We start from the raw sequence: 23,786 nt of genomic DNA on the forward strand, positions 1-23,786 counted from the left end.
CGGGAACAGCTATCCAGTTGTTTCTAGATTAGTACTGAGTGTTAAGTTATCCTGATCAAGGGACAACTCCTAGGAAGCCACACTTTTAAAGTAATGGAAAAAAATAACAAACCATCCATAGGTATCTGGGGCTGCATTTTGTAGGGTAAACAGACTACAGAATTAGTCCAGTCAAGTCACTATAAATAACCAAAAGAACAGCAATAGCAACAACCCGTAAGGTGAATAATCAGAGTTTAGAGTTTCTACAACATATCATATGAAGTGTCCAGCAGCTGCTGCCATCTGGCCTGACTACTAGGGACATGTGAACTCTGTTATGTCTGAGAGGACATAGAGGAGGCAGATGTAAATGCCAGATGATTGGAAGAAGCTGGAGAAATAGCTTGAGTATCATCGCAGGTCCCTAAGCTTTTGGGAGCTTCCATTCTAAGGTATCATGTTACCAAAATTCACATGACATATACGTCAACATATCAAATAACTTAAAGTAAGTTTTATATACTTTGAAATTTTCATTACTGTTTCATTTTTCCACGTGTGATTTGGCCATGACTTTTAAGAAGTTTTAGCGTTATTGTGCCACTTACTTAGCATGCAGGTCAGATCCACTCATGGTAAAGATAAAGGTGACCAGCAAATTCTTGAAGGGCTTTTTTCTGGTCATATATTAGTGGTTAAGACAGATCTGTGAGGGACTTCGTGGTGGTCCAGTGGCTATGATTCTGTGTTGCCAATGCAAGGGATCCGGGTTTGATCCCTGGTCATGGAACTAGATCCTGCGTGCTGCAACTAAAGGATCTTGTGTGCCACAACTAAGATCCAGTACAGTCAAATACATATTTTTAAAAATGAAAAAAAAAAAAGATAAATCTGTGAGTCAGAGTACCTAAGTTTAAATCCCAGATCCACTACCTGATAAATTTGGGAACTTGAGCAAGATATTTAATCTTTCTGGACCTGTTTCCTTCAAAGAAATGAAAAGCTTTCCTTCGTGAAAATGAGCATAATATTAAAACTGACCTCATAGGATTGTTGTAAGAAGTAAACAGATTAATATGCAAAACACCTAGAATTGGGATTGACATATAATAAGTTCTGTGTAAGTATTAGCTGTCATATTTATTTTTTCTGTGTCGCTTCACACCTGAACCTTCCTATAGTTTGTACAGAAGGGAAAGCACAAGTTTGAATTTTTTTTTTAAAGAAGGGGAGGGCTTCCCTGGTGGCTCAGTAGTAAAGAATCCACCTGCCAACGCAGGAAATATGAGTTCAATCCCTGATCTGGAAGATCCCACATTCCGTGGAGCCACTAAGCCTGTGGGCTATGACTATTGAGCCTGTGCTCTAGAGCCCAGGATCTGCAACTGCTGAGCCCACTGCTGAAGCCCTTGGGCCCTAAAGAAGCCACTGCAATGAGACTCCTGCATGCCACAACTACAGAATAGCCCCCACTCCTCCCCGAGTAGAGAAAGCCTGTGCAGCAATGGAGACCCAGCAGCCAAAACAAATAAATAAGCAATTTTTTTTAAAAAGAGGGAAAAATCATGGTAGACATGACTTGAAGATGCATGGAAAAGGACAGTTGGAGTCGGAATATTACCATTGTGCTGGAATGTTCTTCCAGTTCTGCCTACATCAGACACAAATTGTGGCTGCCAGTTTCGGACTGTCACTCCATGATGAAAAACCAAAATATACAAACTTGTCTAAATTGTCATTTTTATTAATGAGTATGTATATTTGGTCTGATTTATTTGGTACTTGTAAATCACATTTTTTATGAGTTTTAAAACATCAAAATGTTTGAATGTGTTCATATCTTACTTCCACTTGGAAATGAACATTCACCTCTTGATTAAACTGGGTTGTTTAAGTACTCCCTTGAGCATGGAACTATCTAGAACTGTATTTAAAAAAAGTTAAACAAATATGGCCCTTGCCCTCAGAAATGCACAAACATGGAAAGAAACAGGGATATATACCCTTTCCTAGAGTCCACACTTTAGCAAAAGCACAGGCCAGGAACACGTTGATCAAATATTTACAAGACACATAACCATTACAGTTAATAATTTTCATGTTAGGGCACACTGACATCTAAGTGAGAACTTAGTGGCAGTTAAAAATCAATAGAACAGTAAAAATCAGGAACTTCTATAAGCAATTTCATTGGTCACTTTGATAGATTGATCATACATAAAATCTGAGAAAACACTACTGTATATATGTGTGTGTACCTAAAACTGTAACTTTATATTTTTTTATTTATTTTAAAGAAAGGAGACAGTGGTTCCTGGGAGACCCCAGAACAGCTAACATTTACATGCTTTGTAGTTATGGATTATTCCTTTGATGTCAGGCAATATTCATCACAAATTCCACAAGCCCTGGGTCCCTGTGGGTGGGAAACATTTGCAGGATCAATCTCCAGTCACTCTTTTTTGGTTCTTTCCTCACTCCCTGTGTCCCTCGGCAGCCTCTAATTATCCCGTCTCATTTACTAGCTCTGCCTCAACTACCTGATGCTCATTTGAGGGGTCTGGGGCAGGAGAAGAGATGTCTTCCATGGCACATGCAATAAGGTGCAACACTGGAGTCACTGAGTCTGATGTTTCTCAATATTTGCTCTGTGTCAGAGACAGGCAGCCAGAGCTGATCTCTTGTTCCAAGGCAGTGAAATCGTTTTGTAAAGAGAGGGGAAGGAGTCCACCCAGCCTCAGGTCTGAAGGCTAGGAGGTTTGCCTGGCAGTGAGTCTAGCCTTCCTTTGCTCTCATTTGGCAAACTGACCCCTCCCTCAAGCTTCCACTCAAGGTTTCATAAAGTCCTCTCCTTTCCTCTGGGCTCATCCTGAAGCTCCTTACAGACCTCCATGGTGACAATCATTGGTTTCCCAGCTTGTCTTACCTGTCTATCCCCAATACATACCACAGTGCTAGTCACATCAAGGGCATTCAACAAATGTCAATAGGACAAAAGTCAACCAAAGTAGGTTGTTTCACTTGATGATCATTGGCCAGAAAATTCAATGGCCTAATTAACCAGAGAGTAAGGGGGTCACTTTGGTTACAGAAGTTCATGATTTTTATTATTTTACTGGCAACCCACTCCAGTACTCTTGTCTGGCAAATTCCATGGATGGAGGAGCCTGGTAGGCTAGTCCATGGGACTGCAAAGGGTCGGACATGACTGAGCAACTTCACTGGTGGTGGACAGGAAAGCCTGGCATGCTGCAGTCCATGGGGTCACAGAGTCAGACATGACTGAACTGAACTGAACTAACTACCACTTGTGTGTGCGTGCTTAGTTGCTCAGTCATGTCCGACTCTTTGTGACCCCATGGACTGTAGTGCGCCAGGCTCCTCTATCTGTGGGGATGCTCCAGGCAAGAATACTGGAGTGGGTTGCCGTGTCCTCTGCCAGGGGATCTTCCAACCCAGGGATCTAACCCAGGTCTTCCACACTGCAGGCGGATTCTTTACCATCTGAGCCACCAGAGAAGCTCAGGCTACCACTTAAGTACCATAAATATAGGCTATTATAGTTGGTATGACGGAGAAGGCAATGGCACCCCACTCCAGTACTCTTGCCTGGAAAATCCCATGGATGGAGGAGCCTGGTAGGGTGCAGTCCATGGGGTTGCTAAAAGTCGGACATGACTGAGTGACTTCACTTTCACTTTTCACTTTCATGCATTGGAGAAGGAAATGGCAACCCACTCCAGTGTTCTTGCCTGGAGAATCCCAGGGACAGGGGAGCCTGGTGGGCTGCCATCTATGCCGTCACACAGAGTCGGACACGACTGAAGTGACTTAGCAGTAGCAGCAGTTGGTATGAAGCAATGTGGTCTGGCAGATAAGAATGCAGATACCTAGAATAGCTGCCTTGGTGTCAGTTTTGACTTTGCCATTAGTAGCTGTGTGACCTTGAGCAAATTCCTTAACCTTTAGGCACCTGGGTTTTCTCATTTGTAAAACAGGGCTCATAACAGTATGTACCTCATGTTGTTGTTGTGAAAATCAGATGAGTTAACATCTGTAAAATGTTTATGTGCTTAGTTGCTTCAGTCATGTCCAACTCTTTTCGACCCTATGGACTGTAGACTGCCAGGTTCCTCTGTCCATGGGGATACTCCAGGTGAGAATACTGGAATGGATTGCCTGGCGAATGGGCTGACACTGTACAAGTACTCAATTGATATTTGTTGATGAGTAAAATTATTTTAAATTCTCAGTACATTGTTAAACAAGATACTCATACTCTTTTTTTGGTTTTTCTTTCAGCTGCTTAATTTTATTTATTTATTATTATATGATTATATTTTGACTGTACCATGTGGCACGTCATATTTTAGTTCCCCGACTAGGGATCAAACTTGAGTCTCCTGCAGTGGAAATGTAGAGGCCTAAACATTGGAATGTCAGAGAATTTCCCAGTTGCTTAATTTTATGTTCTGTTTAGCTTAGGTATTGAAAATATCACTCTCTGGGTTATTGCTGCATGCACATGTGCTAAGTTGCTTCAGTCATGTCTGACTGTTTGCAACCCTTTGAACCATAGCCCACCAGGGATCTAAACAATGAACAGAGTTAATATAAGCAAAGAGCTTTGAATGGTGCCTGACACCATTCAAATGGAGCCTGACAAGGGCTCCATTTTAGCTGGCATTATGTTATAATTTGTTCATTCAAAAAATATTTTCTGAGTGACTATTATGTGCTATAGCTCAGTTGATAAAGAATCCACCTGCAATGCAAGAGACCCCAGTTTGATCCCTGGGTTGGGAAGATCCGCTGGAGAGGGATAGGCTGGTGGTGGTTTAGTCACCAAGTCATATCTGACTCTTGCGACCTCATGGACTGTAGCCTGCCAGGCTTTTCTGCCCATGGGATTCTCCAGGTGAGAATACTGGAGTGGGTTGCCATTTCCTTCTCCAGGGGATCGTCCCAACCCAGAAATAGAACCCAGGTCTCCTGCATTGCAGGCAGATTCTTTACCAACGGAGCTATGAGAGAACCTCATAGCTACGGGATAGGCTACCTACTCTAGTATTCTTGGGCTTCCCTGATGACTCAGCTGGTAAAGAATCTGCCTGCAATGCAGGACACCTGGGTTTGATCCCTGGGTTGGGAAGATCACCTGGAAAAGGGAAAGGTTACCCACTCCAGTATTCTGGCCTGGAGAATTCCATGGACTCTATAGTCCATGGGGTCGCAAAGAGTTGGACATGACTCAGTGACTTTCACTTTCTTTTCATTATGTGCTAGGAACCAGGGATACATTGGGGAACAAAGAAATCAACATTCCAATGAGGTAAAGGACAATAAATAGAACATGTAAAATTCAGATCATATTTCATAGATTTTAGGACACATGTTTTTATGTCTTAATATCTTAGAACTTGGGATGCATCTTGTAACTGATGGCATTTTGCCTTTGTAATTGCTGGCATTTTTCTTTCGTACATAAAATGGTGATACATGTTTCATGCAATGGCATCTTAAATTTGATGTTATATGAGAGCATGTTAGGCTTCCTCCGTAGCTCAGTGGTAAAGAGTCCATCTGTGATGCTGGAACAGCAGGAGATGCAGGTTCAATCCCTTGGTCAGGAAGATCCCCTGGAAAAGGGAATGGCAACCCACTCCAGTATTCTTGCCTGGAGAACTCCATGGACAGAGGATCCTGGTGGGCTACAGTCCATAGGGTTGCAAAGAGTTGGACGTGACCGAAGTGACTTAGCACACACACACACACACGAGAACATGTTAGATATAATCAATGATATAGAAAAAATAAGGCAGGATGAGGGTAGGGAACTTGAGAAGCTTTGCAACTTAAATATGGCATATACTCTTGTGTCTTTTTATATTCACATATTTTAGAAGTCAAAACCACAATTATTAAGCCAAATAATAGTTTAAAAACATTGTGCCAAATGCAATGTGGTATCCTGAATGGGACTCTAGAACAGAAATAGGATTTTGGTGGAAAAAGAGTGAAATCCAGATGAAGTTTGCAAGTATAATTAAGGGCTGAATCAATGATAATTTCTTAATTTTGATGATTATACTGTGGTTATATGTAATAACATTAGCAGGAACTGGGTAAGGATATATGAAAAATCTGTACCTTCTTTACAACTTTTTTGTATATTTACTTTTATCATCAAATAAAAACTTTAACAAAAAATGTTATTAGTGAACTTGAAGCCACTCTGTTTACCAAGAAATAACCTATTTGTTTGGACGCAATTTCTTTGTAAGATATTTTACCCAGTAGGCACATTCATGCATGCAAACAGTTTTGGATTACAAGGCTGAAAGGTAGAAAAGACAAGAAGAGTTTCGGGAACCAGAAGTAATAACCGCTAACAATTATCAAATATTTACACAGTTCCAGCATTGGTTAAAGTCCTTTATACATGTTAATTGACCAGATCTCACTGCAGCCCTATGATGTTGGTGCTATCATTATTCCCATTTTCACCAATGAAGAAGCTGAAGCACAAGGATTAAGTAATTTGCTCAGTTTAGGAAATGATGAAACTGTGGTCCAAACCTCACTAGGGCAGTGGTCCTCAGGTGGGGATGAGCTTCACTTGTTCAAGGACCCAAAGAGCCAGTGTGGCCAAGCTTGGAGAAGTTGAGGGGTGGGGCGTGTATGGTAGGATGTAGTGTTTTGTCCACAAAGGACACTTATGTTTCCTAAAAGAAAAACAAACCACACTTTAGGTGATGTCATCCTATCTGTTTCTGCAAAATTACTGTCAGTGACATCCTTCTCAGCACAGGTGTTTTGATTTGGGTTGGTTTTAGCTTTTTTTTTTTTTTTTTTGAGGTAAACTGTTGTTATTTTTCCTTAAAAAAAAAATTAAGATGTACTTTACAAACAGGAAAATTCACTTTTTTTTTTTTTAAAGATTTTAGTAGTCAAGAGCTTTTTTTTTTTTTTAATTTTTTAATACAGTGGAGGAGAAACAACTGGAAACTCTCAAACAAACCTATGGATTTTTTTTTTTTTTTAAATATGGAATGCTTCACAAATTTGTGTGTCATCCTTGTGCAGGGGCCATGCTAATCTCTGTATTGTTTCAATTTTAGTATATGTGATGCCGAAGTGAGCTCTGGGTTATTTTTTTTTAATTGGAGTAGAAAATTCACTGTTTTGTGTGTGTGTGTGTGTGTGTGTGTGTACAGTTCTTCAGTCTTTGTCAAATGTGTACAGTCATATAGCCAGCACTACAAAAAAGATATGGACAGTGTCCTCCAAAATTCCTACGGCAGCCATCCCTTCCCCCACTTCCAGCCCCTGGGAAACCACTGAGCTGTTTTCTCTCCTTGTAATTCAACCTTTGCCAGAACATCCTACAAATGAAATCATACTATCACTTTTTCAGTCTGGCTTCTTTAACTTATCCTAATGCATTTGAGATTCATTCCTGGTGATGGTGTATTGGCAGTTCATACCTTTTTATTGCTCTGTAGTTTCTCTTTATTTGGATGTACTAATATTTGTTTACTAATTCATTAGCTTAAGGACATTTATGCTGTTTCCCATTTTTGACAGTTACAAGTATACTATAAACATTCACATCCAGAGTTTTGTGTGAAATAACTTAAAAAAAAATCCTTTCCTGTAATACAGTAAGATGACTTTTAGTGTTGTATGGTTAAGTATGTGGAACTTCATGAAAAAACATTGTTTTCCAATCCAGAGTATTCATCTTAAAAAAAGAACATCAGTTTTCTTTATATGTATGCTCAAGAAGTTTCTGTTAGTATCACAATAATAAATGTAGTAGGGTTAATGGAGCATTAAATATTATCTTGAAGGAGCATTGAGATGCTTTTCTTTTTTCTTCGTCATCTATGACCTTCATTTGCCTTTTACTCAGAGTTGCTCATCTCACAGGGAAGACCAGGAAGTGTTACAGCAGAGGGAGAATCTAAGGTCAGCTCTGACTTCTAAAAAGGATTCTCAGTTTATTTTAAAGACATTAGCTGTGAGAACCAGAGTTTTTGATCCTCTTTATGAGAGAAAGGGAAAAGGCTTTTGGCAAATCAAATGAAAGGTCAGGGTTTATCTCTATGCAGTGGATTGAAAAGAGAGACAAGAGGAAAAAGCAAACTACCTTTCCCTGAGGAGGGGGTAAGAGTGGGAGGTGAGTGGGGGTGAGGGGGTCAAGGAGCCGGGAACTCTGTGGTTTTCTTTGCCTTTCCCTAACTTTCCTGCAGAAGACTTCCCACATAGAGACTGAACTTGGAGGTCCAGCCCTTCAGTTGCCAGTTATTGTTGCTCAGTCGCTAAGTCATGTCCAACTCTTTGTGACCCCATGGACTACAGTATGCCAGGCTCCCCTGTCCTCCACCATCTCCCGGAGTTTGCTCAAATTCATGTCCGTTGGGTCAGTGATGCCATCCAGCCATCTCATTCTCTATCATCCCGTTCTCCTCCTGCCTTCAATCTTTCCCAGCATCAGGGTCTTTTCCAGTGAGTCAGTTCTTCGCATCAGGTGGCCAAAGTATTGGAGCTTCAGCTTCAGCATCAGTCCTTCCAATGAATATTCAGGGTTGATTTCATTTAGGATTGACTGGTTTGATCTCCTTGCAGTCCAAAGGACTCTAAAGAGTCTTCTCCAACACCGCAGTTCAAAAGCATCAATTCTTCAGCACTTAGCCTCCTTTATGGTTCAACTCTCACGTCAGTACATGGCTACTGGAAAAACCATAGCTTTGACTCTGTGGACCTTTTTCGGCAAAGTGATGTCTCTGCTTTTTAATATGCTGTTTAGGTTTGTCATATCTTCTCTTCTGAGAAGCAAGTGTTTTTTGAATTTCATGGCTGCAGTCACTGTCTGCAGTGATTTTAAAGCCCAAGAAAAGAAAATCTGTCACTGTTTCCAATTTTTCCTCTTCTATTGCCATAAAGTTCCAGGGATACTCACTAAACCCTGGATATAAAAGGTGGGCCCATTACCTGGGGCAGGGAGAGGGGAGGAGGAAGGCTGGAGGCTGCTTCAGTGTGGGTGGGAGGAGGCCAGCCCCAGCACTTGGGAGCCATGCAATCCAGCTTCCCGGGTGGTGCCCTTCCATGCTGTGACAGTCTATGACTGCCTAATAATTTCTAGAACCAGAGTGGGATATTTAAAAATAAATTAACAGCTTTTCCATTCCTTTTATAAAACCTAGGGTCAGAGTCCTACCACCATAACTACTGATATCATAGTTCCCTCAAAGCAGCACTTTGCAGGACTCTCAGGTGACAGCCAAGGGAACAGCTCGATTGGAAGAGCCTTGGGAGAGATGGAGCAGGTTGCGTGTAAAGTCCCTTTGGGGTGGACTCACTTCCTGGGGGTGACTGCAGGGATCTCCCCAGCAGAGCCCCAGTTCTCTACAGACTCAACCAGAAGGATTACCTCCTAATTTCCCCTGCATCTCTGTCTGGTCCTCTGGCCTTTGCCGGGCAACTACAGAATGAGGTGATCCTGCTGACCCACCAGCAACAGCATGTGTCCTTTGCAGGTTTTATTTTAGTTTGCATGGGGTCAGCACTGATGCAGTTGACATTCCTAACTCCTCACGTCTAAAGACATCTATCAACAGTGAGTTGGGGCCAGAGGACCAGTCTGGGGCGGTGAAACAAATTTTCCTGTCTTAAACCAGTGTCCCTAGTTAGTCCTCTCAGAAGCAAGACTAAAGCACTTTCTCTCTTACTTCATCTGCTGCCACCCTTTCCTTGGCTCACTCAGCCCACTGGCCTGGCCACACCCTGAACACACCAGGTGCCAGCCCACCTCAAGGCTTTGCCCTGCTGTTCCTTCTGCCTGGAATGCCTGTTCTCCTGTCATGCACTGCACTCATTCTCTCTCTTCTTTCCTTTCTCCATTAAATGTCACTGCCTCCGGGAGGGTGTAGGCGGTGGGGAGCTGTTCTAATGATCTTACACAAAATACCAGTAGTCTAATTTCATGCTCTGCCTCATTCTTATCTGTGATATTGATGCCTCCTGACATATGTTTCTTTGTTCATTGCTTCTCTTGCCCCACAGAAATGTCAGTTCCAAGAATGTAGGGGCAGGGCTTGCCTTGTTCCTTCACTGCTGTCTCCCCAGTATTAGGCATGTGTGTGGCTCATAGATACTTATGGAGTGACTTTATTAATTAAAATTGGTTGCAGAACTCTTGCTGTGGAAGGGCTTTAAGTGACAAGCAGGCACAATGCCCCACCTCTCTCCATGTTTTGGTTCAAACCTGAAATCCTATTATCCTGACTTGTTCTTTTTTTTACATTGAAATGTAGTTGATTTGCAATGTTAGTGTTAGTTTCTGGCGTACAGAAAAATGATTCAGTTATACAAATATATCTTTCTCCTATTCTTTTCTGTTATGGCTGTTTATTACAGAGTATTGAATACAGCTCCCTGTGGTATACATTAGGACCTTGTTGTTTATCTATTTTATGTATAGTAGTTTGTATCGGCTAATCCCAAGCTCCTAATTTACCCTACCCCACCCTCTTTCACCTTTGGTAACCATGTTGTTCTTTTTTATTCTCTCCCTCCCAGTCCTCCCATGGAGGGTGATGTGTACCCTGTGGTACTCTTCTCAATCACTAGAGACCCCCATCATGTCTTTGTTTTGTCAGAGTCTCGCGGGAACTTGATGTTCCCAGACTTGGGTAATTCACTGTAGTTTGGCCCCTATCGATGGTTCCCTCCCTTTCATGGATCTGAGCAGTGAATCCAGATAAAATTTGCTGGGTTGCATCACCTCTGGCACTTATTTCCAGGCAGAAGAGCAAAGGAGTGTCCTTGAGGCCTCACTGGGGGATGAGAGCAGCAAACCCTTTAAACTTTGGGACATTTCTGTGCTTCTTGGCTGAGAGAGTTCTTCAGAACTGCAGACCCATGAAAATGTACTTGGAGTGAGACTTCCCTGGTGGTTCAGTGGCTAAGACTCCACTCTCCCAATGCAGGAGGACCGGATTCGATCCCTGGCCAGGGAATTAGATCCCGTGTGCTGCAACTAAAAAGGTCCCACATACTGCAGTGAAGATCAGCGATCCCATGTGCCACAACTAAGACCTGGTGCAGCCAAACAGATGAATATTAAAAAAAATTCTTGAGACTTTCTAAAACGTTCACAGATATCCAGCATCCCAGTAGATGACCGAATATCAAGAATACGTGACCCATGGGCAAGAATAAGATTCAGGACCGACATTGAGCCTCATAGGGCTGGAAGAAAAACTGCCTAACTTTGAACAGCTTCAAAAATTTCTAATAGCTATTTAAATGTCTGTATAATTATTTGCTTAAAGTCTCTCATTAGACTTTAATAATAGTACTCTGAGAGCAGGGTTTGTATCCATCTTCTTGAATCCTGTATCTGTAGAACTTAAAACAATACTTAACCAATGGTAGGTACTCCGTAAGCAGAGATAAGTCAATTACTGAATGAATATGGTAGAAAAGTCTCTGATTTCTACAGAAGTGGTCATTTTCATGTTTTTTAAAATATATTCATTTTCAGTGATAGCCACTGTTGGCTACATTTTCATGGCAGCTGTAGGTAAGACATGAATGGGGATTAAGAATTAGGAAGATAAGGTATGATGCCAGGAGCTGAGGCAACTGGTAAATATTGAACAGCTATCAAAACACAATCAATTATGGAATGATTTCAATGTCTATCAGCAGATGAATGGATAAACAAAATGTCCTGTATTCATCCAATGAAAATTACTCAGCCATGCAAAGAATGAAATCCTGATGCTGTTGCTAAGGCGCTTCAGTCGTGTCCGACTCTGTGGGACCCCATAGATGGCAGCCCACCAGGCTCCCCCGTCCCTGGGATTCTCCAGGCAAGAACACTGGAGTGGGTTGCCATTTCCTTCTCCAATGCATGAAAGTGAAAAGTGAAAGTGAAGTCACTCAGTCATGTCCGACTCTAGCGACCCCATGGACTGCAGCCTACCAGGCTCCTCCGTCCATGGGATTTTCTAGGCAAAAGTACTGGAGTGGGGTGCCATTGCCTGATACTTGCTACAAATGGATGAAACTTGAGGACATTATGTTAAGTGGAAGAAGTCAGACATGAAAGACTACTTATTATACAGTTCCCACTTATAGAAAATGTTCAGAATAGGCAAGTAGATTAAAGGTTGCCAGAGGCAAGGCAAGATTGAGCAGTAGAGCGATACTGCTAATAGGTACAGGATTTCTTTTTGTAATGATGACAGTGTCTTGGAATTGGATGGTGGTGATAATTTACAACCTTATGAATATACTAAAACCCAGTGAATTGTACACTTGGAAAGGATGAATTTTGCAGAATATGGATTATATCTCAATTTTTAAAGACAGCCCAAAATAATATTTTTATTATGAGAAAAACAGTGAGAAATTGTAGTCTAGACACAGGCTGATGGATTGGAGCATAGTTTAGACACTAGGTTATTCTCAACATCAGAATAGTAAGAGCACAGAATCATTTCCCAAGAATCTAAGCTTATTTACCTGGTGACTCCCTCTGTAAGTACAAATGACACTCTTTCTTGATGAATGCCAAGAATTGGCGTGGGACTGAGGTCCTAGACATTCTCAAATGAAAGAACCCCAAGTTCTGAATAAAGGGAAATGACTGAGTTACTGTGAGAATGGTTTAAATGATTATGCAAAGTGTAAAATAAACAGGTTGGTATTATTTGCTAAGCTCCATGAAAGAAGTAGCCAGCAGGTGCTTCAACCAGCAAACAGATGAAAGCTTTGTTTTCTCTTTAGCCTTTAGTGTCCTGACTTAAAGTGAATGGCCATAACGTTAAAAGCTCAACTTGCCTTCCCCTTTCACCGTGAGAAAAACATCAGACAAACCCAAGTTGAGGAACATTCTATACAAAATTGCCAAGGTCATGAAAAACTAAGTCTGAGAAACTGTTCCAGATTAGAGGAAACTTGTTACTTGACCATTACATGTAAAGTGGTCTCCTGGAGCAGAAAAAGGATTTTAGTGGGAAAACCTAGTGAAATCTAAATAAAATGTGGAGTTTGGTGAATATTAATGGACCAACATTTATTTCTTAGTTCTGATTAAGAACATGCCATGGTAATGTAAGATATTAAAAATAAGGGGAAAACTTGGGTGAAGGTATGTGGGAACTCTTTGTACCATCTTCATACCTTTTCTGTAAATCTAAGTCTATTCTAAAATTAAATATTTACTTTAAATTTTAAAAGTTCAACCAGAGTAACCTCTGTGTTCTGACAGCCTTCTCTTTGTCTAGCTCGCAGGTCTGTGGTTTGTATGTGGGTTGGTTTTTAATTACATGATAGTGAACGTGGGAACAAACTGTGAAGCTCTCTCTGTGAATGTGAGATGGCGCCACGAATGAACAAAGCTCAACCTAGCCACCTATCCCCTTCTGCATCCCTCACCTCATCGTCTATAACTGAGCAAAGGCTTCAGTTTCGCCTCATTGATCACCCCTTCTGCCATTCCTCTCCCTCTGGTTTATGTACTATTCACTGCCAGCTGGCAGGCAAGCATTGGGTATGGCTGATAGAAGGTATCAGGCCAGACCTGAAGGAGGTTGTCAAGAAGTGGAAGGAATGCTCTCGATTTTGCACTTCCTCAGGGAGCTTACAGTCCACCAGGGGAGTTAAAACTTACGAATTCCTCTGTATCCTACAGATGAGTGATCACTGGGAATGATTCAGGATGGAAAGTTAGAAAATAACAAGCAATAAGTAATAAAAGGTGAATCCTCCATGCTTAATCCACATAATTGATTCACTATCTTCTTAAAGTTATCCCCAGTGACTCTCCATGGTGTTTTTTTTTTCCCTGTCTTTTTTGATTTTTTTTTTTCTATTTGAGAAAGAAAGGACTGTATTTCTCAACTCACTTGGTCCTGTAAAGTGGGGCAGACTTGTGTAGTGGAATCTAGAACCAGATGGTAAGATTGGAACTGCAACTCACCATTCACTACTATGGGACTTGTTTTCATCTTTAAAATGGAAATGAAACAGGCCTTACTTCTGGGAGGGAGGTGAGGATTATGAGTTGATTTGAATAGAATGTATCAAATAGTGCTGATTATAGGATAAATAGCCATGAGCATAAACTCTTATGCCTGGGTCAAGAAAAGAAGGGTGTGGCAAGAGATGTATAAAAATGGGGGGACACAGGGTTATAGGTGATTCCTAAAAACCAGGTTCAAAAATTTTTTTGGAGTCTTAGTAAGACCACAGTATCATATGGAATACCAAATTCTGATATATAAGGCCTATGGATGTACCCCTAAGGAAAAATATTTCAGAATATTAATTGTGGGCAAAATAGTTAACAGTGCCTATCTCTGGATGGGTGGGACTATTTTTAAAATACTTTCTTACTGGAAAATGAAAAGGTGGAAAGTAGAAAGGTGGTTGCCAAGGGCTGGGGGGAGGGGAGGGGGAGAATTGGTTTAATGGGTATAGAGTTTTAGATTTGCAAGATGAAAAAGTTCTGGAGAACTGTTGCACAAAGTGAATATACCTAACAGTGCTGAACTTTATTCTTAAAAATGATGAAGATGGCAAATTTAATGTTATGTGTTTTTTTTGTTTTTTTTGTTTTTTGCCACACACAACCACTTTTCTAGGGCAAACACAATAGTGTCATATTTAAGAACAAACTCAGTGCAAGTTGTTTGATTTTAAGGTGAAAGCCTTAATGGTTGGTTGGTGTACCTTTTAGTGAGCGTTTCTATGGTTTACTGGACCCTGACTGCCTGGTGAAGGTTAGCTGGTGGCCGTTAGGCTCCATAACCATGGTTGGGCCTTCTCTTTAATTTTCCCTGCTCCGCTTTCTATGGAGAGAAAACATGAACTACATAAGAGGGGTGTTACTGAAACTTGTTTGCTTTGTCTCTTTTCCCTTCTCATATGAGTTTGCATGTCAGCTACTGAATGAGGGTGTGCCCAGGGATGGCCTTCTGACCTAGCGGCCCCTGCTCCCTTCACACACCCTCAAGCCCTGCTGGTTCTGCGTCAGTTGCACTATTTGCAGGACCACCCTCAAAAACCCTGTGCTGCTGGCTGTTCTTTGATCTGTAAACCTGAGTCTGAGCCAGCTGGATTGAGACAGAGGAGGCTAGGCCAGTGATCTCAGAGCTGTTTTGTTGCCTTGCAGTGCCTTCCTTGGCCCAGGTCTCATCCAAGAAAAAATCCAGCCCCCGGGCAAGACAGGTGAGGGATTGTAAACAGGTAATTCACAAAATGTGAAGAGCTATTCAGTTCAGTTCAGTCTCTCAGTCGTGTCTCACTCTTTGTGACCCCGTGGACTGCAGCACTCCAGGATTCCCTGTCCATTACCAACTCCCGGAGCTTGCTCAAACTCATGTACATCGAGTTGGTGATGCCATCCAACCATCTCATCCTCTGTCGTCCCCTTCTCCTCCTGCCTTCAATCTTTCCGAGCATCAGGGTCTTTTCCAGTGAGTCAGTTCTTTGCATCAGGTGGCCAAAGTGTTGAAGTTACAGCTTCAGCATCAGTCCTTCCAATGAATATTCAGGACTGATTTCCTTTAGGATTGACTGGTTTGATCTCCTTGCAGTCCAAGGGACTCTCTAGAGTCTTCTCTAACATCACAGTTCAAAAGCATCAGTTCTTTGGCACTCAGCTTTCTTTATAGTCCAACTCTCACATCCCCATAGCTTTGACTAGATGGATCTTTGTTGGCAAGGTAATGTCTCTGCTTTTTAATATGCTGTCTAGGTTGTTCATAGCCTTTCTTCCAAGGAGCAAGCATCTTTTAATTTCATGGCTGCAGTCACCATCTGTGGTGATTTTGGAGCCCAAGAAAATAGTCTGTCACTGTTTCCCTTGTTTCCCCATCTATTTCCCATGAAGTGATGGGACCGGATGCCATGATCTTAGTTTTCTGAATGTTGAGTTTTAAGCCAATCTTTTCACTCTCCTCTTTGACTTTCATCAAGAGACTCTAGTTCTTCTTGGCTTTCTGCCATAAGGGTGGTGTCATCTGTGTATCTGAGGTTATAGATATTTCTCCTGGCAGTCTTGATTCCAGCTTGTGCTTCATCCAGCCTGTCTTTTCGCATGATGTATTCTGCATATAAGTTAAATAAGCAGGGTGACAATATACAGCCTTGACGTACTCCTTTCCCAGTTTGGAACCCGTCTGTTGTTCCATGTCCAGTTCTGACTACCTGAAAAATGACCACCCTCACTAAAATAAAAAGGAACAGAAATAACAACACCTTTAATACAATTTTTTTTTTCTGTTGATCAATTGAGCAAACATTTTTTCCAGAAAATAACTCTCAGGGTTTGCAAGCAATTACTAATAGGAAGGCAAATGGCCATTCTGAAAGGAAGCTGGCAATGTGTGTCAAGAACTGTACAATTTTTCATTCTAGAATATAATTTTCCATAAAGGGTTAGGAAGATGGAAGAATTTAGTACGAGATAAAGGTGACATTTCAAATTAACAAAGAGAGACTTTCATTTTTTGTGATATTGAGGTCTGGAGGACCTGGAAGATCTCCAGTTATAAAAATATCTGGAAATGTTGGGTTAAATGTAACAAAATGCCTAACTGAGCTCCAAAGATAAAAATGGAATGCCCCAGAGGCCAAGCAATGAGAATGACTGAAAACCAGAGGCACAGATGAGCTGACACTGCTGATGCCCCACCGAGATTATCAATTTGAATAGTTTAAGACTACTGGTTTAATGTTGAGGTGGGGACAGGACACCAAGCCTATTGGCTGTGTGGGTGTGTGGAAGAGCGAGTTGAACCTGAGTCTTCAGTGTAGTTGGGATCTTTGAAAGTTTAAACCTGGAGTGGCAGAATAGTCACAGTAGCCTTTAACTTTGAGACAACCTCATCCTTGCTTGACTTAACTCTTGCAAAGGCTAGTATCAAGAGGAAGGGCCTTAACCTCTGAGATTCTCTCCACCTGGAAAACCCCTGCCGTAACACTCAGTTGATTCCCTGTATCACCCTTCAAGTTCTAACAGCTGGTTTGAACTCCAAGAAGTTGTCATGATAAGATATATTTGTGTTCTCTCTTCTTCCTATAGTCCATTATTTGATCAATTTGTCAGATCTATCAGTGTTTGAAATGTGATCCTGCTTCAAGGAAATTATCCCACAAATTGCAGGATACTCATAAAAATTCCCAATCATAAATAATAAGTGTATGCAATATGATTTATTTCTAATAGAAAGAAAAATTGGAAGCTACCCCATGTCCAAAAGGAGTGGAGTGGCTAACTGAACATAATATAGCCATTAAAAGGAATTAAGTTGATCTCCATGTATGAAAATGAAAAGGATGTCCATACGACATATTATTGAGTTTTTAAAAAACAAGCTATAGAATAACATTGTTCAATAGAAATGGGATGCAAACCACATAGTAATTTCAAATTTTCCAATGGGAATATTTTTAAATGTCAAAAAAAGAAAAATAGATGAAACTAATTTCAGTAATATACTTTATTTCACCCAACAGATTCAAGTATTATTTAAGCATGTAGTCAATATAAAATTATTGGTGAGACATTTTACATTATTTATATAAGTCTTTGAAACCTGTTGTGTATTTTGCACCAATGACACATCTCAATTCAGATAAAGCACATTTCAAGTACTCAATTACCACTTAAGAATAGTGGTTACAATAAGAGACAGTGAAGCTGCAGAATGAACATATAGTATATATATAATTTTGAACAACTCCAAAACCAGCTGTACAAGCCCTGTGTAGACATAGAAGACACTTGGAAAGATAACCGAGAAATGGCTAAACTGGCTGTCTCTATGAAATGGGATTATGGGGAAAAAGTTTAAAGAGTTTAGTTCATAAACATCTGAATTTGAATTTATTATATGATTATATATTATACTTTAATTACTAGAAGAGTGAAAGCAAAATGTTTGCTGTCTTCAATGCAGTAAGTAAAATTTCCATGTATAGTAAAATTTACATTAGGGAGATAATAACATGTAAATAAGTAAGTAAGTGTTAGTCACTCAGTCGTGCCCGACTCTTTGCGACCCGATGGACTGCAGCCCACCAGGCTCCTCTATCCATGAGATTTTCCAGGCAAGGATACTGGAGTGGATTGCCATTTCCTTCTCCAGGGGATCTTCCCAACCCAGGGATGAAATCTGGGTCTCCTGCACTGCAGGCAAATTCTTTACTGACTGAGCTACAAAGGACATGTATGAACTGATATTTATATACAATGATGCTCTTGGCAGCATTTCTTACAATAGTAAAAGCTAGACTCCACATCATGTCCAACAACAGGAAAATTATTCAATAAATTCTGATAATTCTCTATGATGGAATGTTTTTCAGAACATGAGAAAATATTCATGATATAATTTAAAAATTCATAATGCAAAACTATCCATAATATGGTCCAGCAGCTCTACACCAAATATTCAGGAGAACTGAAAACATATATTCATACGAAAACCTGGATCTAAGTGTTAATAGCAGCATTATTTCTAATAGCCAAAAGGTGGAAACAACCCAAATGTCCAGCAGCTGATGAACAGATGAACAAATGAATATATTCACACAATGGACTGCTATTCAGCCATAACTAGGAATGAAGTACTGAAACATGCTACAACTTGGAAAAACATTTGCTAAGTGAAAGAAGTCAGATATGAAAGATGACACAGTGTATGATTCCATTTGTGTGAAACATCAGGAATAGGCAAATCCACGGAGACAGAAAGTAAATTAGTGGTTGCTGGGAGCTAAGAAGAGGAAAATTGAGAGGGGCTAGTTAATCGGTGGGAGAAGGCAGTGGCACCCCACTCCAGTACTCTTGCCTGGAAAATCCCATGGACAGAGGAGCCTGGTAGGCTGCAGTCCATGGGGTCGCTAATAGTCGGACACAACTGAGCAACTTCACTTTCACTTTTCACTTTTATGCATTGGAGAAGGAAATGGCAACCCACTCCAGTGTTCTTGCCTGGAGGATCCCAGGGACGAGGGAGCCTGCTGGGCTGCTGTCTATGGGGTCGCACAGAGTCGGACACGACTGAAGCGACTTAGCAGCAGCATCAGCAGCAGCAGCAGTTAATCGGTATGGAGTTTCTCTCTGGAACAATGAAAAAAAATGTCTTGAAATTAGATGGTGGCGATTGTTGCACAATGTTGTGAATGAACTAGAAATCACTGATTCTTACACTTTGAGATGGTGAATTTTATGTTATATAATTTTTTCCCTCAATTTAAAAAATATGTACACAGAACAAGACCCCAACTTTGTAGGGAAAAAGTAAAACTAATGTATTAAGAGTGGTGGTAGATTATAAATGCTTTTAAATTTTTCTGATTTTCTCCAGCACACATATATTTTAAATGGAGTTGGTGGTGGAATAAACGTGTTTAGGAAAGGGTGGTCTTCTCTCTTCACAAGATCTATGTGTTTTGGAAACAGCACCATGTTCTCACTTGGCAACGTCACCAAGGGTAGTAGATCCAGCCTGCGAAGCGTGTGTCTATCTGTAAAATGGTTAACTGTATTTAGGAAAACGAGCCATTTGTCTATGTATAGGGTGCCAAGTAGCAAACCTAAACCTTTCCTTTTCTGTCTTTTAGATGTTTTAGACATAGCTTTTTGAAATAAAGCAGTCTGTGTTGTCCAGCTCGGGGCTCAGGGCTTCATAATTAACCTAGTTTTTCTTTGACCTGGCTGGCTTCCTGCACCTGCCTGGTGCTTCTGCTTCTCCACTGGTGAGATGAAGTGGTAAATGCTTGCTTCAGTGAAGTGGAGGAGCGACTGCATTAGGTGAATTTTTCAAAGCACTAAGAGTTGGAAGGGATATATGTATACATATGGCTGATTCTCATCATTGTATGGCAGAAGGCAACAAAACATTATAAAGCAATTAGCCTCCAATTTTAAAAATAAAGACATAAATAAATGGAGGGAAAAGAAGAAGATGGAAGGACCTGAGAAATAAAAGGTTATTCAACCCCAGTGGAGACTCAAATCACCAATAAACAGCTGAAGAAGACAGAGCTTATGAAACAACTCTCTGTCTCTCAATAAGTAAACGATAGGATTTGAGCCATGGGGTCACTGAGGTTTCTCTTAACCCTTGGGTGGATGATACTTTTCATAGGCTCACAGGAATTCTGAGATGTCTGCTGTGCTGGCTTAGCAAAGGTTTTTGTTTAGATCTCACCTGACATCTTATTTTTCCAATAACTCCATAACAGGAAAATTAAGAATTCACAGCATAAGGATAAAATTGCACAGGTTTTGGTGGCCTTAGATATCCTGTACTTTTTAAATGCTTATGGAGTGGGCCTTCATTTACTCTAGCTGCATAGTTTTTTCTAACTGGAGTAGAACTTTGTGGACTAACAAGGAAAGGAGCCCCAGATGTAGGAATTAAATAAGCATACTGCTGAACAAGTTTTAGAGCATGATCTCAGCTGTGTTTTGAAAATATTTACAATTCTGTATCTATATATCCATCATCTAATCTATCTACTGTCTATCACCTATCTATTTATCATCTGTAGATCGATTGATCTACTATCATCTATCTATCTTGATGAATGGATAGAAATGGCCAGATCATTACCACTGCCTGGCCCTTGCAAGACTCTCACTTTTTACTCTATACATTTCTGTACTATTAACATTTTAATAGGTCATTTTGTCACAAAAAAAGATTTAATAAAAATTACCAACTGTAATCCTAACTACCTCTCTGACAGTCTTTTCAAACATCTCGCAAATTACCTAGAAAGAGTTAACACAGATAATTCCAGAAGGCTGAAGTGTTCAAATTCCTGATTTGGTGGTGGAGGTGGAGGCAGGGTTAGAGGTAAAAAGCACCAAAAAGTGAGGAGGGGAGGAAAGAAGAGGGCTGGTTGCTCCATTCTTACCTGAGCCAATAGCATGAGAGTTTCAGGCCCAACGCCCATTTGTGGGACTATTTCAGGCATCAGAGGTTGCATCTGAATTCACCGTCACTATCATTTGTCAAAGAACTTAGGCAACTTCCTGGTTTGGCTGCTTGGGGGCTGCTTCTCCTTTACTGGGAAGGTAAAATCTCAAGCCTCAGCTAACCTTGTGATTTGCGGTGCATTGTGGGGTGATTTGTGGTGTATTGACTTCTTTTTCCACAGGGCAGTAAGCTGCTTATAGAATAGGGCTTTATTTTTACTAATGATAATGTTAACACTAAATTTCTAACAATATGGAATAGTTCTTCCTGGTTATTCTTTGCACAGGACAAGACACAGTCTGTTGAAGTTTAAGGAGACTCTTCCTTGCATGGAAAGGAAGGGATACCTATGCTTTCCTTGTTTAACATTAGTTTTCATGTCATTCTTCCTTGGTTTTGCTGACAGCATGGTTAAATTTTCATGGTGATGATGTAGCACATAGTCAATCTCACAGTAGATAAGCATTCAATGGAACACTCTGCTAATATTGTAGAATGGTTATTTTGCTTATTTTCCATCTGAGTGAAAAGTCTTAAAATTGCCCTCATCCATTCAAAGCTACTTTACATGTGAAAGGAGTTTGAAAAGAGATGTCTGGCCAAGTCACCCCAGTGTTTAGGTCGAACTGTAGCTGCTCCACTGGACTGTATCTGTTCTTAGAGTCACAATGACCCCTTCTTTTCCCCATAGTCTTTGCTAGTCATGGACCCATATGTGATTCAGATGCAGGATCACGGCAGCCTCCGCTCAGTTCTGGATGTGCATGTCAACGTTGCTGGGAGAAGCTCTGTGCTGGGAAAAGTGAAAAGCAGGAAGGCCAGATGGTCCGTGAGGCCCTCGGACATGTCCAGCAAAACTTTCAATCCCATCCGGGCCATTGTGGACAACATGAAGGTGAAGCCAAATCCAAACAAGACCATGATTGCTTTGTCGATTGGTGAGTTGAGTACACTTAACCAAGAGGCAGGCATTGTTCCTCTCACCCCATCCTCATGGGTTGGGCAGAGAGGATGGAAGTGGAGGGTGGGTCTGGGTACTGGGCGTGGAAGAATAACCTCTTGGTGGTTCTTGAAAAGGGGACCCTACTGTATTTGGAAACCTGCCGACAGATCCTGAAGTTACCCAAGCAATGAAAGATGCCCTCGACTCAGGGAAGTTTAATGGCTATGTCCCCTCCATTGGTAAGTTCCCCCTGAGACTCTAATCTGGCAGTTTCCAAATCTTCTGTGCTCTTCTGACAGGAATAAATTTCTAGCAGCTCTCTTTGCTTTCCTGATGCATAATTCCTAAGGAGAGGCTAAGATAATATGACTGTTGAATTTGGGGAAAGGAGTCTCAGAATGCTTAACCTCAAGCCATGAAGGTCCAACTTCTTTCCTGGCTTCCTCTGGCATTATGGCACCTCCCTGCTCTAGGTTCCCATTACACACTCTGCTCAAATAACACTCCTATCCTATCATTGCTCATTCTCCACGGAGGCCTTGAGTTTGGCTGCAGCTGCTGCTTGACAGAGCCGTTTGGCTCCTAAATCAATTTACTTACTGCCCTATGTAAATACTTCTTGGTGTTATTTCTCCTCCTCTGCACATTCAAGATTTATTTTAATTATGGTCCTGGTCATACTCTCAATGTAACTGTGCTTGTTTCAAGGCAAAAACAAAAACAACAGCAAAGAATGAGTTGTTCTATTAGAGGACAGAAGGTTAAAACAGGAATAATTTTATTTAGGTGTAACTCTTGCCTGGCAAATCCCATGGATGGAGGGGCCTGGTGGGCTACAGTCCATGGGGTCCTAGGAGTAGGACATGACTGAGTGACTTCACTTTCACTTTTCACTTTCATGCGTTGGAGAAGGAAATGGCAACCCACTCCAATGTTCTTGCCTGGAGAATCCTAGGGATGGGGGAGTTTGGTGGGCTGCCGTCTCTGGGATCGCACAGAGCTGGACACGACTGAAGTGACGCAGCAGCAGCAGCAACTCTCTCCATGTATTGAACATTCTTACCCTAAGCATTTTGATAAAATAAGTGACTCCTTGACTTTGTTTCAGTGTCACACACTTCCCCACTGTGTGTATGTGCAGAATAAAAATCAGCTTCATGCTAAAATAGAATTTAAAAACACTTTAAAGAGATATCAGGGACATGATTTTTAGGTTGATTATTTACATTTTACACAGCTTCATAAATAAAAATCAAAACAAAATAAGACCAAAAGTTAGTTATAAAAAGTTTATACATAATGAAAGGGAATATGAAAAAGAATATATATATGTATAACTGAATCACCTTGCTGTACAGCAGAAATTAACACCATATTGTAAATCAACTATACTTCAATACAATTTTTTTAAATGTTTATTATGACTTTTATATTCAAAGTATTAAGAAACTGATTTAACCTGAAACCTAAAACCAAGTCTCCATTTGACAGATACTCAAAGGATATGAACACTTCATACCAAAGGAAACACAAATAATGTTTATGTTTTTTCTTAGCAATTAAGGAAATGCTGATTAATTTCAAGATAATTATCTGTACCTATTAAGTTAACAAACATTAGGAAATATTGCCTCTAGTTTTGGTAACTGAAGATAATCTTTTTGGACAGCAATTCTGTAAAACATAATAATTGGTATGAAACTCTATACTTCAAGCTTGTAGGCCAACATTTGGAAACATTGCATGAGAATATAATTTAAAAGGAAATATTTTAATTTGAATATAATATAAAAGGAAAATACTAATAGGTATACAATACAATGTGAAAAAGTTAAAATGAACTCAGT

The 23,786-nt window shown here is 40.6% G+C and overlaps 1 protein-coding gene and 1 non-coding gene across 5 annotated transcripts in view; one reads left to right on the top strand and one right to left on the bottom strand.

The window, feature by feature from the left end:
* TAT (tyrosine aminotransferase) overlaps nt 1-23,786 on the top strand; it is a 60,365-nt gene that overhangs the window by 30,051 nt on the left and 6,528 nt on the right. Inside the window, exons 1-3 of one of the 4 annotated variants that reach the window (XM_006060412.4) lie at nt 20,938-21,094; nt 21,721-21,934; nt 22,074-22,178. In XM_006060412.4, coding sequence (XP_006060474.3) covers nt 21,721-21,934; nt 22,074-22,178 — 319 coding nt within the window. In that variant the 5' untranslated portion in view covers nt 20,938-21,094. Of the gene's footprint in view, nt 1-20,937; nt 21,095-21,687; nt 21,935-22,073; nt 22,179-23,786 lie in introns of those variants that run through there. The other 3 variants (XM_006060409.4, XM_044932137.2, XM_044932138.2) reach the window with 3 other exon arrangements.
* LOC112580515 lies at nt 7,024-7,127 on the bottom strand. The gene has a single exon (XR_003104910.3). It is a non-coding gene; the product is annotated as a U6 spliceosomal RNA (small nuclear RNA).

The sequence above is a fragment of the Bubalus bubalis genome, chromosome 18 (assembly GCF_019923935.1).
Source record: "Bubalus bubalis isolate 160015118507 breed Murrah chromosome 18, NDDB_SH_1, whole genome shotgun sequence".
In the NCBI taxonomy this organism is placed as follows: domain Eukaryota; kingdom Metazoa; phylum Chordata; class Mammalia; order Artiodactyla; family Bovidae; genus Bubalus; species Bubalus bubalis.